General features: G+C 43.9%; 1 protein-coding gene across 1 annotated transcript in view; it reads right to left on the bottom strand.

Annotated features, from left to right (window-relative positions):
• The window catches only part of YEATS2 (YEATS domain containing 2), a 46,912-nt gene extending 32,638 nt beyond the window's left edge, over positions 1-14,274 (bottom strand). The window contains exons 1-8 of the mRNA XM_009880772.1: positions 14,175-14,274; positions 11,056-11,153; positions 10,856-10,948; positions 7,584-7,826; positions 5,250-5,365; positions 3,909-4,070; positions 2,093-2,204; positions 343-387 (exon numbers count right to left, since the gene is read on the bottom strand). Coding sequence (XP_009879074.1) covers positions 343-387; positions 2,093-2,204; positions 3,909-4,070; positions 5,250-5,365; positions 7,584-7,826; positions 10,856-10,948; positions 11,056-11,153; positions 14,175-14,274 — 969 coding nt within the window. The remainder of the gene's footprint in view (positions 1-342; positions 388-2,092; positions 2,205-3,908; positions 4,071-5,249; positions 5,366-7,583; positions 7,827-10,855; positions 10,949-11,055; positions 11,154-14,174) is intronic.
• Positions 14,275-14,526: the final 252 nt, after the last annotated feature.

The raw sequence follows: 14,526 nt of genomic DNA on the forward strand, positions 1-14,526 counted from the left end.
TGTATGAGATCTGCAGCACATCAGAATGCAAATCAAGACATTTGGTACCAGAAGGTTCACAAAGAAATAAAAATTAAAACTGTAGTACGAGTTAAATTCTTTATAAAAGAAGAGATGGAAACAGCCTTCCGTGAACTAGAAAGGGGGGAAAGAAATGACTGTTGTCACGAATAGTGACAAGGTGTCATAAAGATTTCATTTAACAAGAGAGCAAAATCTACTTTCCAGAAATTGTGAAATTAAATGGGTCTGACTCTGTGCTTAGCCTCATGTATCTTTTTCTTTATAAACATCCTTAAGGGAATCAAAGTACAACATCCATCCCACAACCCGCTGACTCACCGTTTCTGCACCAAGCGTCTGCAGGCCTGTGTAGGTCCTGTCCAACTGGGTAAAACAATACAATATATTTATATTAACCACAGCAAAGCAATAGATTAGCTAGAATTTACAATACAATTTGTTTGAAAGGGGTTGAAACTATGTAAGTTAAGCAGCAGCGCATCAAACATTTTGAGGCCACAGGGTCAGAAATCTGCGTGCTCTGTTTAGTACCCTCTCTTCTGCAAAAAAGCCAACCACAACCTAAAGCCTACACTAAAGTAGAAAGGCACAAAAAAGCTGAAGGAAATGAGACTGTTGCAGAGATAGAATCATAGAATGGTTTGGGTTGGAAGGGACCTTTAAAGGTCCTTTAGTCCACCCCTCCCTGCCATGAACAGGGACATCTCCAACCACATCAGGTTGCTCAGAGCCCCATCAAACCTGACCTTGAATGTTTCCAGGGATGGGGCAATTATCATTTCAGTCTATAAGGATGGGGCAATTATTATTTCACTCTAAGAGGAGCCTTCAAGGAGCATCCTTTTTTATTCCTGATGTCAATATAAGGAAATAATAATGAGAAAAAAATAATCAAAGACATTTGAACTAACCAGGACAAAGGCTGTGTTTGCACTATAATTTTGATTAAATGACTCTTCACACAGAGCATCAGCTGATGAGGAGGCATCTATTAAGATACCTACAGAGCAAAGCTGGGTTTGACAGGCTCTCAGTGCCTGGAGCTCAGGGGCAGACAGGCTGCCAGCCACGCAGGAGGGCTCAGCTCACTCACACCACCTCACAGCAGCCACAGGCTCAGGACACGAACAGCAAAGATGTGCTGATGTGAGTTCTTGTGTGCCATGGACTGGCTCAGTTTTCTTCTCTAGGCTGGGCTTCCTTTGCTGCACAACACCCACTGTACTGCTGTGAATTCCTCCCCAAGTTCTATCTCTCCAAATACTCCAAATATATTTTACTCATCATCTGCATTAGAAGTCCCTAAGTTCCAGGGAAACATTTCCAACCTTCTCTACTGTCTGTATTCGAGGTTGCAATGAGGTATCTACATTAGCAGAAAATTCATTAATGCAGGCAGAGTTTAAGTAAAAAACTAATCATGCTGCTCAAAGAAACAGAAAACTAAACCAGCTCAGGAATTAACTCCACAAACACTAGAGACTACTAATTAAAAGGGAAACAAGAGCAACGGCCTAGTTTTCCAGGACTGCCGCATAGTATAAATCCTATTGAGTGTGGCAGAACAGGTGAATGAGCTGAAAAGGAAGGCTTTCTTCAAAAGGAACAAATGCAGCATCGCAGCCCCTCCCCACCCACTCTACCAACAGAGATAATCTCTAGCTGATACGTGCAAGTGCTGAAGGAACAGAACAGATATAGCAATCCCTTTACCAACAGAAAGACAGCGCTGCAGCACCCTGTGAAGTTAAAGACAGTGAGAGCATGATAAAAATCTCAGACTGTAGGTAAAAAACAGGTAAATGTTTTGCTGTGCTAAGCAGAATCAGTTTCAGCTGCTGCAAGGCTGGGTATCTTGGCTACCGCATTGACTCCACTATGGCCAAGGTAAGAGGCTTTCCTGGATATCTTTTTTGATTCTCCAGCTCAGCTATTCACACGCAAATAAGCAGCAGGACATACACACAACAGAGAGAGGCAGAAGCACACATGCACAGGCAGAGCCTCGTCTAGATTATGCAGGAGACCTCATGTAATTGCCTTTCTCTCAAATATTTTGTTCAAATACCTTCAAATTGTGTATGATATCGATTCTCTTGTTCTGGCTATCCTTGAAGTGTATTTGGACTCTCACAGGAAATTCTCCCCAGCCTCTTCTGGTCAGGTGAAATGGAGGTTCTCTGGAAACAAATGGTGATTCACGTTTTGGGTGCAGAAATGGTACAGCTTCCAGTTACTTCTTTTTCAGAAAGCCAAAGATTGCTTTTCTAGCTGACAACTAAAGCTATCTTCAGGCTTGCTATTCACCACAGAGAGACAGCAACCACAGAAATGATAATTTTATGGCTTCAGACACCTGAAAACATACTTCTATTTTGCACAAGGAGACAGGGAAGAAAATGGTAAAACACTGTTGAATGAGAGAACATGGGAAATAAGCATCTTCAAAAAAAAAATAATAAAAAAAAAAGGCTGCGTCATACCAAATGAAAAATACTTGTTTCAAAAGCCCCCAAGTCAGCTCCTAGGGCACAGCTGCAAGGTGACTTTTCAATGCATCATTTTGCAATCACTTTCTGCTATTGCATATCTAGTAGCAAGAAGGTACATGCTTCATATAATGCCAAAAGAACAACACACAGACAAGGAAGAGCTAACACAATCACTGTCATTCTCCAAGCTGAAAAGGAAGGGCGTATTTATCTCTAACGTTTGCTGTTACTTTGTATTTCAGCTTGTTGTTATTGTAAATCCCAAACACAGTTTTGCAATGAAACAAAATGCAAGAGGCTTAAAGGCTATTTTTAGTCCAGTACGTTAACGTTCACTAGTATGACTGGGACTGCGTAACAAGAAATCAATTAACCAGCCGGGAATAAAACAGAAGACAAACAGCACTGACATCAGATACTGGAAACTGAGAAAGGCACATAAAGACAGCAGTCAAGTGTAATTTAGTACGCTATACAAGAAACACAAAGGAGTTTGCTTTCGTCCTGCTCGGGGTTGCCTTCTCAGAAACATTACCTAGCCTTACCAACACTTCTTATCTCAGATAATTCTTTCTGGAGTTGCCCTTCTGTAGTTTAATTTTGCCAGAATTAAGTTGCCACTCTGTACCTAGGCAGTCTCCCCACCCTCCTCCAGGAGCCAGCTGAACATCCTGTGGAGAACAATTTCTTTGGGAAGACACAAAGTCGCCTGAAGGCATCCTCTTGCCGTCTTGTCCAAAGGAGCAAGAATGAAAGATTGATAGGGCATTTCCCTGCAGCAGCCAACGGAGAACTGACCCTGCTCATCTCGTTAGGGTCACAGCTTTGAAGACTGGTCGGGGAGAGGACAGAGAAGCTGCCCTGTTTCTCTAGCACCAGCACCATTACACAGTTGGGAAATCCCTTCAAGCATGAAGCCGACTCCACTGGATAAATATTTGGGAGAGGGATACAGTTTCCTGCCCAAATGCACATGTATCTTTACAATTATGGGCAAAACAGCTTTCTGAGACTCTTTCTTTTCCACACTGGAATGGACAGGAGGTAGAAAACACGTCTCTTAGCAACAGAAGTCAAACCTGTGCAGCAGACAGTGTGTAACGCATCCAGGAGATGCACAAACTCCCATGAATAGCATGAAATGCAATGATTGAATGCTCAGTAGGAAATTCCAAAAAAAAAAACCCCAACCAACCCTGTTTGACACATTTGCTTCATAAAAACTAATTCCTTTTTATTATTATCTTGGGGTAAGTCAAGCCAAGCCAGAGGTTAAAGACAGACATGGAATACTAAACCAGGAAAAGAAGTTGCTAACTTTCCGAGAAACTTGGCACAGCAAGCCTGGCAAGCATAAAGACTGGTATCATGGCTGGAATAATTCTTTATTACCTCACTTCCACCAGGTCATTAGGTTTGTAACTGGGATGGAGGAAGAACCAAACTTTTTTGACAAAATGATTTATGCTGGGTTCTCTCCGAGAGCCTCGGACATACACCATCCATTTATGGGTCGACTGATCATTTTCTTCTCTCTTGTCAGGGGGAATGTACCTGGCAAAGAAATTAAAAAACAAACACAAGATTAAAATGCCAAATAGATAAATACCACAAAAAGTATTTTGGGAAAGATTAGGCAAAAAAATTGGGGATGGTAAAATGCCTACGTGAACCTTGTCCCATGTACAGTTCTGTTCATTATTCCTTACTCTGACAGTTCGTCCAGAAACAGACACAGGTCCCACCACCCCTGTCTATCTCTATGCTTCTAACACATTTCCTCTATTTTAGTGCATAACTGCCGTATAAAATTTGTCCATTTAAGCATTTGGCTCTTAATTAGGAAGACTTAATTTTAACATTCTGCCACTGTCAAATCTTTCACCATCTTATCCTGATATCTCAGAAAGCAAAACAGCACCAGAACGCATCAGTGATTCTGCTGCCACAAATACAAAAAATAACAATTTGTCTTATAAATTTTTAAGAAAATTTATAGTCAATACTTGGTTCTGGGTGCAGGCTTAGGCAGATTTTCAAGACACAATTCTAACACCGTAAGTCTTGTTAGCAAATGTTTGCTACTTTCTGTGCAAGAGGAAACACCGACTTGAGTGGTGCGAGGGTGGAGAGTTAAAACCTGGACCTGCCCATAGTTTCCTAAAATGAATGCCTTTATTCACGAGTTTCCTCAAAGTTCAAAAGTTATGTATATTTACCTACCTTAATTTTTTGGGGGAAAAAAATTATAAATAAAAACTGTACAAATTAATTTCTTCAGACTATGCTGGACTTTCACAATTTTCTCATTCTGGTGGTTTGGGGATATTATTTTTTTTTTGCTGTTGTTGTTAAAAAAACCCACATTGTCCTTATGGACACACTGAATTAGTCATTAGGACAACTTCCTTTTCCAAATTTTCATGGAAAAACTTGGGATTTCTAACTGGTCAGAAAAGGCTGAAAGACTCCCCTTGAGATAAACAGATCTTAAAACCTCCATATAAACATATATATAAAAAATAGAATAAAATCAACTACTAAAACACTTGTTCCTCCCACAAAAAAACACTTATGCAGACACTCGAGGAGGGCAGCCTTGGGTACAGTGATTATTCAAGGGTAATACCCCATATTGTGACAGCCTACCGCTTTTATTTGCCTCCAAATTTTAACTTCCTACTCAATTTAATCCTGAAATAAAGGACCATTCCTCAGACTCTGGATACTAACTTGGAGACGTTGCCAACCACAATCGTTTTCTTCACATAAAGCCGTGAAGTTTCATCATTTGACAGTCCGGCATTTCGTTGTCCTGGTTTTTGAGAGCTTGAAACACCCGAACTGTCCTGAGGGTAGGGGAAGAAAAAAAAAAAAAGGCAAACAAAAAACCAAACATTCCTCTTAAATATCATTTTGTTTGGCACTAGAAAAGTAAGGTGTTAAAAAAAGCAAACCTGCGTAGCTAAATGAGAGACCAACAATGAATCATCCCCCAAAATACTTAAATTGCTATCTAGGCACATTTAAGCAACTCAGGCACGCAACAATGATATACTACGTAGCCAAGTGTACACTGCATGGCTTAACTGAGTGTACTTTACGCGACATAACATGGATCTGAGCCACGATTTCAGCTTGGGTTTCAAAAGCACTGCCACTGCACTATCTGAAAAAAATCAAGCACAGCTAGAGTGGCATCACGTTGGTCACTAATCAGAAACAAAGCTACACCTCCCACAAGTGGCTTCTGAAAATGTAAATCTTTCTCATTCCCAGCCTCTGCCGCTTTCAGGGATTCCAGCATTGCTTCACAGTGAAGAATCGAGGCTGCGCTTGAGACAAGAATTCAGCTCCAACACAACAGGGAGAGCAGTCAGCCATATCACGTCACTGACACCTAGATAAGCCTACAAATCCACTGCAACACTTGGGCATAATAAATCCAGCCTAAGCAACCTTACAACACAACCTCAGCTATTAAGCAGTGGCCAGGACTCCCTGGTAAAATGATGACATGACTGCCCACAGTGCCAACGCAGGCTGCGCTGTCGTTTGCGTGGGAATGAGAGGCTTTCTACAACTCTGTTGGATAAAGCGGCAGTCCAGACAGTAAGGGACTACCATCCTCTCATGAACAACACAGTTGGTGCCACAGCTTCCCAAAGGGTAACTCCATTGAGTGCTCGTCAGACGAGGGTTAGCATGGGGAGCAGTGGATTCACTAGGAACCGCTACACCTCCTCTGTTAAGTCAGTGATGCCCCAAACCGCAGCAAGGAGCCACAGAAGGCTGCGATGGCTCCTGCTCCTCATCACTCCCTCAGCCACCTCTGGGCCACAGGCTGCATTGGTTGAAGACAGACCAGCATGCTACATCCAAGCGATACAACTGCTCCATCAATGCCCCCAGTGCAGAAACAAGTTATATCGGTCTCGTGGTTTACAATATATGTAGGTCCACATTATACATTGTATACCTGCCTTCTGCTACGGACCCTAGGTGGGGTTTCAGCAGACTGCAGCCCTGTTATCAAGGGTGTCGTACTGCTCAGCAGAGGCAGAATCATTGCTCTTTCTGCCACATATTACTGCAACTTCTCCAGTTGCAGAATGCAGTCATATGCAATGAGATATATCCATGCCTGGTTTGGGCTGGAGGCTGTACGCCTCTGGCAGGCCTGACAGCTTAAAGGAACTGAAAAGAAACTGAAGTTTCATCTCACCTACTAAGGCACATTTCACCTGGAGCCAGTGAGAGCGCCTCCCTGGTGGACCTAAGTGCAGCTGGCAGGTGAGGCACTCCTGTAGCTGCATGGCAAGCCATAAAGGGAATGGATCCAGGCCAAAAAATAACTCAGAAAAAAGTATGGGGGAACAACGAAAGAAGGTATCTTTAACCTGGATCAGTCTGGTTCAGTGAAGCAAAAGCGGTACTAGCACAACAGCAAGCAGCACCACCAAGAGAAAAGCAACTCAAACTACACACCCAGGCTCTACCCGCTCACGCCCCCAGGGTGAGCTAATCCACCGGTGTCACTATGTTTTCTGCATGGGCTGCTGAGGAGGCCAAACCCCAAACTCCAGTGGTTCAACCACTCTAAGCAATGCAGTCCCCATGGGCACCCAGGGCCAGGCAGCAGCATTACTTCTTAAAAACGCTGCTGGGAATGACACGTCTTCCTCTTCTCTCCAGGCTCCACCCTTCCTGAGCTGACTTCCATCTGCACAGCAAACCCCTTTGCTCAAGCTGTGAAACACCTCCTTCCCCAGAGGCTACCAACCGAGACAGCGGCAGATAGCTGTGCTAACACGAACGCTATCACCGCTGCTTGGCTGACCCCTCTGTTGGGCAATACTGAGTTAAGAGGAGTTACCCAAGTTACATGCACTTCAGTTAGCCTTCCAGCAAAGCCAGGCTGAGAGAGTGGGAGCAAGCGGTTGGAGAGGGTAAGAAACAGATCTTCAGCAAGGTGGGTGAAAACATGAAGAGCTCCTGGTGCCAGCACTGAGTCCAGACAGAGCACACACCTCCAACAACTTGACCACCACTCGAGTTTTACTTTACCCGGCCAGTATTTCTGCTCTGTCTCTGGTCCAGGCTGTTTGTCAGACGCTCATCTGCGTCCAAGTTCCCATTGTCTTTGTCCAGGAGAAAGTCATTGTGCTGAGAGAGCGAGTCACTCTCGGAGTGGTTGGCAGACGGAGTGTCTGAGCCCTGGTTAGCTGGAGACGATGATCTGGAGGGTGATTCCAAGAATTTCTTGATTGAAGGGTGATTAAGAATTGTCGCATCACATGACCTGGTCCCCTGCAACAAAGAGGTCAGGCAGATCTATCACTATTTCCCTGCAGCCCAGATAAAAACAAAGCTGTGCCAGCAGCAGAGCAAAAAGTCAAAGTATGAAGAAAGAGCAAATATTTAACCAGCTGCCTTGCAGAAAAATATATGCCACAGAAGATAAAAGCTTACAACGGTTCTACAGAAACAGGACCCCAGATTGAATCTGTTCCTTTAGACCTTTTGATCTCAGAAACCCACCTGGTTTTGGAAAGGAGATCTGCAGCCTACTGCCCTTTGAAAATACTGGCTTCCCTTCTTGTGTAGACACCTATGGTCTTATACCAAATGCAAGACCGCAGCTGCCCGATTCCTACAGGCAAGCATGGCACGTAAATCCATCAGGCTCTTTAGTTTTGGTACTGACTAGCAGTCTTGCCAGTGCCTACGAGGCAAGTTATACATATTAGCACCCTGTCTGCTCCCAAAGCTTAACAGAGGATAAAGAATAATGTGCCTACGCATGTTTGCAAACGTGCCTCAAAATGGACATCTTGGAGCCAATCTTAGATCCTCCTAAACCTGCAATGGGGAGGACGGGGCATATGTGTGTGTGTTTAAATATCTTTTGGGTTTTTTCATTACTGTGACAAAGGCCCAATATACTTTTTTCCTGCGTTTGCTTTTAACCCTTGAAACAGCAGGAAAACACTCATCACTCAAAGCAAGCGTCCCTCAGCCACTTCTCCTCCCAGCCATCAGTCCTCCCTGTCACCTTGGTTTGACGATGAATCAACCAAAGGCAGCAGAAACACCCCTCTGCCAGCAGCAGAGCGCCGACAGATAGCCTTACTCCAACTCCTCAAGCCACAGACTCACACTGGAGTTGCATTGACAGCTTTTCTTGCAGGCAGTATCAGCTGAAAGGCACTCTTCTTCCCTGCCCAAACCACCCGGATCAGCTGGGCTGCCATAATTATGCAGGGGGAGGGGGCAGGTCACAAAGAAAAACAAATCAAGAAACTGAATTGGGGTTTGTTTGTTTGTTTGTTTGTTTTGTTCCACGGTTTTTTCCCTTTTCAGGGTTATTTTTAATCCACATAAATTACCTGATCCAAAATTCTGCCAATGTGATGGATCGGGTGGCATGGGGACAGACACCAGCACCACTACAGAGCAGCAGAACTGCCCTCGAGAGGTGGTAGCAGGAGTGGAGTTAAACACTGATCCACCTTGGACTTTAGAGGTTCATTTGAGAGCTTTTTTCCAATTGTCTGTTAGGTACCTGAGCAGAGCAATTACCAACTCTCAATTACCCATTCAAGAGCACTTAATGGCGAGAACACAAACACAACATGACTAGAGAAACCCCCAAAACAAACCAAACCACCACCAAGAACCCTTTTTCTTTTTCCTACCTCTAGTCAAGTAAACTGACCAACAGCTTGTCCACTAATTTGTGGAAAAACATAATAAACTGTAATCATACGGAATCATAAGCCTCAAAACCCAGCAGCAATAGGTTGAAGAACTGTTTATATTTATAAGAGTGGAATTTGCAAATCATCCTCCTAGAAGTTCTGAATTTAACTACAAAGATTCCTGTTCCATCAGAAGCAGAAACAAGACAATCATTCACTGCCAAATGAGTCAAACATACATTAACCACAGATTAAAAATAGACAACAAAGAAAACAGAAACCAGTACCAATTTCAAAATAAAAAGAGAACTGATTTAGCTTGCATGCAAATCGGGAACTTTCAGGAAAAAAAAATTTAAAGATGCACTCAAAAATACAGCTACACTAGCCATAAGCTCATAAAAACTTCAGGAAAACTAAACAAAGCAAGGCCACACCAGGAAGTTTTGTGAACACTTTGAAACAATGACAGAAGTTAGTATTTCTGGCAAGTGTGAAAATCAGCAAGGAAAAAACAAACACCCTGCATGGCAGAACAAGTAAAGAAGAGGGGAGAGTACAAGCTCTTGCTGACATTGGATAAAAGCACTTCCAAAGATCAGAACCTAGCTCACCTTCTTCAGCTGCCTACACAGAAATCAAGGGGGGAAGAAGGGATCTCCAAGCTTCCCAATACTACCATAATCTTTCTCAACTCCAGTTGCTCAACTCAAGTTCAGTGAGGGAAAAACAAACTGGACCTTTTGGTTTTTACATCCCTCCAAGTCTTCTGGAAATCACAATAGGAAAACGGCAGTAGCAGTGCGAGCCACTGCCTGGAAGAGAAACTCTCATGGTACTAGTGTGAAGCCCAGGTTTGCAGCTCTCATCTACAGTTTTCAAAATTCAGTTCTTTACTGGAAATTAGATCAACTCCCTGAATTGGATAGATGGCAACTAAAATACCTAAACTGGTAGTGAACTGCATGTCAGTCAGAAATCTGTATGAGTCACAAACACCCTGCGATTACCAGCCCATTAAGGACAGAGTGCTCAGAACTAGTAGGCTTTTTTAATCTCCTTGTGAATTTTTAATCTCTCTGTGATATCTCCTTGATTTACCTCCCGCTTTACAGCTCCCATCAGTCTGTTCACCAAACCATTAACAGACTGGCTGCCACGGTAAAGGGAGGATGGCTTCATGGCACTGCCCGAGACTCAAGAAATCTAAGTTTGTTTTGTTTTTTTTTTTTTATCCGGAGAAGTTTCAAAACCATTCTCCTCCTGTGAAACAGCAGAAAATGTTCCCTACTTTTCAGGGCTTTGCAAGGACAAAACGGTGCAGTGTGTGACAAGCAACCTGCTCTTGTGGAAGAACTAATGAAAAAAAACCCCACAGAGTATTTCAGAAACCAGAACCAAGTGCTGCTGAACAACTTCTCAAATGCTCATTGAAGACTCATCTTTGCCAAGTACCTGAGGCCCAGGGGTCAGTGACACCCAGGTGTCCTCTCCCACTGCCACCCCATTTGCAGTTCACATTCCACCATTTCAGAAAACCACATCTCAAACCCAAACATCAGCTGAATAGCCAGAGAACTACACATCTTCCTTAGCAAATATTCCCTGAAGTCTTATCAGTCCCAAAGCAATTTTTACCTCTCCAGCTTTAAGGAGACCAGCAGACGCGTAATAGTTAGCCACAATACAGGCACGCAGCTTATCCATCATCCTTCTTGCTTCAATCAGGCGCTATGAAAAGAAGAGGTAATATATAGTAATAGATAACCACTGCAGCAACCCCCCCACACTCTGATACACCAGGAGCTTATCTATTGTTAAGAACAAAACCTTTATACCTGATCTATAACTTCAATTTCATGTTCTTTACTCTTCATTTCGACAGCAAACTGTTCTTTTATAATTGTCTCAATCTTCTGCACGGCAACGTCTCGAGCTGTACAAGACCACACATGGAAAATAAAGAAGGAGGAAGTATTTATAATTCTATTTTTGAGGCTCTATTTGAAAAAATCAAGATCGGAAATCATTACGGAGTGAGAAGTGAAGGGATACTAAGTTCAGCACACACAAAAAAATGGGAAGGATCATTTTTCTGCAAAAGAAAGTCATTTGTCTTAACAAGAAACACATGTATCTTTAAAAGCTGGTTTATGTGGAGGCCTATTTTTTCCTTTTTAGGTCTGAGATGACAAATAACAGAAGATGGAAGAACAGGACCAGTCTGTTTACTTATGTCTCAGTAAAGCTGTAAACAGTAAAAGGAAAATTCAAATGTGCTACAGCCAAGTGCAGTTACCGCTGCGATTGCGCAGAAGTACGCTGGAACACTATGTACATTTTTCTGCTCTCTTTGGCCCGATTCATATCCAGGAAATTTACACCACATCATGCAGCAATAATAAGGCAAACTAATACTTTATATGTTTAGCACTGGCATGAAGCGCTCTGGAGTGCTTACAAGCCTTTTATTACCCACAAAAGAAACTACATTATCAAAAGCTGGTCTACCTCTTACAAAATCCTCTTCCAGCACAGCAGTCAAAAAATTATACAGGAGTTTATTGACCTTGGTGGAAAGCATGTAGTTTAATATTTCAAACTATGCAAATACCTTACTGCAAATTAGTGGCCAAGAACTAAATTGGCATCTTCCTGTGTTTTTTGAGAACACGTATAAACATAAGAAGATCAATTCTTTTTGCTCTACATCTACCATAGGCTTGAAATACTGCCCTTCCTTTAAGCCATCTCCATTATATCAGGGAGTTCAAACAACATCTGTTTTCATCAAGAACTTGGAAAAGCAGGAATTGTACCTCTAGAAGAAAGCCTGGAAAAGGTTCTCCAGCCTGAGCCAGAAATAGTGACCCTGGTACAAAGCAGATCAGAGAAACAGCCTGGGTTCCTCTGAAAAAAACCTCTTACAACATTGTTTCTATGTGGAATAGAAGGCAACAGCATCAAGACTTTGTTCTGAGCTTCAGAGGAAGCATCTGTTCATCTAGTGGTTACATACCTGTTTGAAGACATTTCCAATATCCCAATAGAAAGAGCAAAGAAATCAAAAGCGAGTCATAACTTTGCTGGTTTGTTCCAGCCAGCACACCTGATTTTACTGTCTGATCAGGTATCAACAACAGGAATAAGGCAACTGATGCTTCCACTTGCAACAGGGGCATCCTAAATATATTTACTTATGTCCACATATGCATACATATATTCTAGGACCAGAAATAGTTCAAGTCTACATTAAAACAGAATTATGGTTGAGTCTGTATGAGTAATTCAAAATTAAAAACCAGAGGGATATAATTTTCCTCAAACCATGAACACCATGCCTTGGAAATTCACATGTAAGGCTACACTTAAAATAAACCTACACAGAATAAGGTATGAGATGTGCAGTTCAGACAGGGACAACTGCCTCTCTTCCCAAGACTGATGCCATGCAACACCAGCATTATGACAGTTAAAAGTGCCTTAGGATTTGTGGTTATATTGTAGGGGCTTTTAAGAACACTTTATTTTCCTATTTTTTCCCAGCTTAGCGTCAACCACAGTCCCTAATTAACATCATGTTAGTGAAATTTGTATATTTAAGGAACTCTTGTATCAAAAGTTGGAGATCTTCCATGAGAGGAAGAAAGAAGCCAATTTGGAGGAATCACCTGAACAGAAAGTTCACTTTGGCAAGAACAGTTTTCCAAGGCCTTGAAACTTTGCATGCTAACTGTGAAGACATTCTGAAAAGTTGCTTCAGAAGCAGATTAAAAACCCTTCTGCAGTCCCTGGGACACTCCATCACAGAGGGTGGTGAGTTCTGGCAGCCAAGCAGGGCAAGCAGCTGGGAGTGGTGCCGCTCTTCTGCCACGGCCAGCTCCGCTGACAGGGCCCCTAACCAACCTCACAGACAGGACCTGCCCAGCAGCACATTCAACCCAGAGTTCAGCCTCCTCAGATGTGTCCAGCTGTATGCCGTCCTCCAAAACATCACCCGCAAAGCCATCATCTGTCCCTCTCCAACTGGCAGCTCCGGCATCCTGCTCTGCTCCACTCCTGGATCTTCTTCAGATCCCACAGCCAGCTTCAGTTTCCTCACCTCCCTGTTTGTCAGCTCCTCCCATCACGATCTCACTAGCTGTGCCATGCCAAAAATCACTAGCCTACTCCCTGTCCCAGGGGCAGGAAGCTCTACTCTCATTTGCTCAGAGACGACTGCAACCTGTCCCAGGCACCCAGCCAACAGGCTGGCTCCCCAAGCAAGCATAACCAAGTGTGCCAAACACAAACTTACTCATCCAGCTACTCTCCCCACTACACTTCTTTATCCACTTTCCTTCAGCCGGGTAGATGCTCCTCCTCCCTTGCATCTTTCAAAGCCCCTTCCCTCTCCCTGACTTACCCCTTCTATGCTGCTCCATTTCACTTTCTCTGCCTACTCTTGCAAGCACTTGGCTTCTTCCAAGAGCCAGTCCATTGCAGGGTCATGGAGTTCCTCCCCCCAGCCCCCATGCTGTACTGTGACCTGTATCCTCCAAAATGTAAACCAACTGTCAATCTTCCTGGAAGCAGACTTCCGCTGCAGAACAAATGCACAGGTTGGAGCACATCTCAGCACGGGTAACTGCTGCAAAGATGCACTGCCAAACACATCAGCAAGCAACAGGAACCCAGGCAGACAGCTGGAGCCCTGGAGAGCTCATGCTCTAGCCGCCAGCACGCACCAAAGTCTGCAACCCCATGCTTTACTGCCGTCGTTACCGAAGCCCAGTTCAGCCAGCAGGTAGGAATGGCTCTGGGTGTGACAATCACATCTTCACTTGGCTGTACAGAGGTATCACCAGCTCCCTTAGCTCCCACCCCAGACCTCTCCCAACCTGTCTGCGGACAGCATGCACATCCACCGCATTTCTAACTCCGCCTGGGAGATCCCTGTGGATCAGACAGAGCCTACCTGACTGCTCGGCTGCTTTGTGACGCTTGTTGGGATGCGTGATGGTGATCTCCTCATAGTCAGGGTCCTTCTCCACGATCACTCTCTTGATCCCAGACATGTTCTCTCCACTACTCCACCGAGAGGGAAAATAAAAGCGTTACCATCACCCGCACGGACCTTCTGGGTAGGCTTCAACATCCCACCGCGGGGAAGCCCAGAAAGAGCTGGGACAGCTCCTTCCCCGGGTGCTACAGATTGACCCACAGCTGCAACGCTGGGAGCCGGTCCGGGAGCTTCAACCACCTCCCGATCTCAGCTCACCACAGCCCCTGTGCGGGCAGCCATGCCGCTGCTGCCCTGCCAAACCGCT

The sequence above is a fragment of the Charadrius vociferus genome, unplaced genomic scaffold (assembly GCF_000708025.1).
Source record: "Charadrius vociferus isolate BGI_N301 unplaced genomic scaffold, ASM70802v2 scaffold643, whole genome shotgun sequence".
NCBI lineage: Eukaryota > Metazoa > Chordata > Aves > Charadriiformes > Charadriidae > Charadrius > Charadrius vociferus.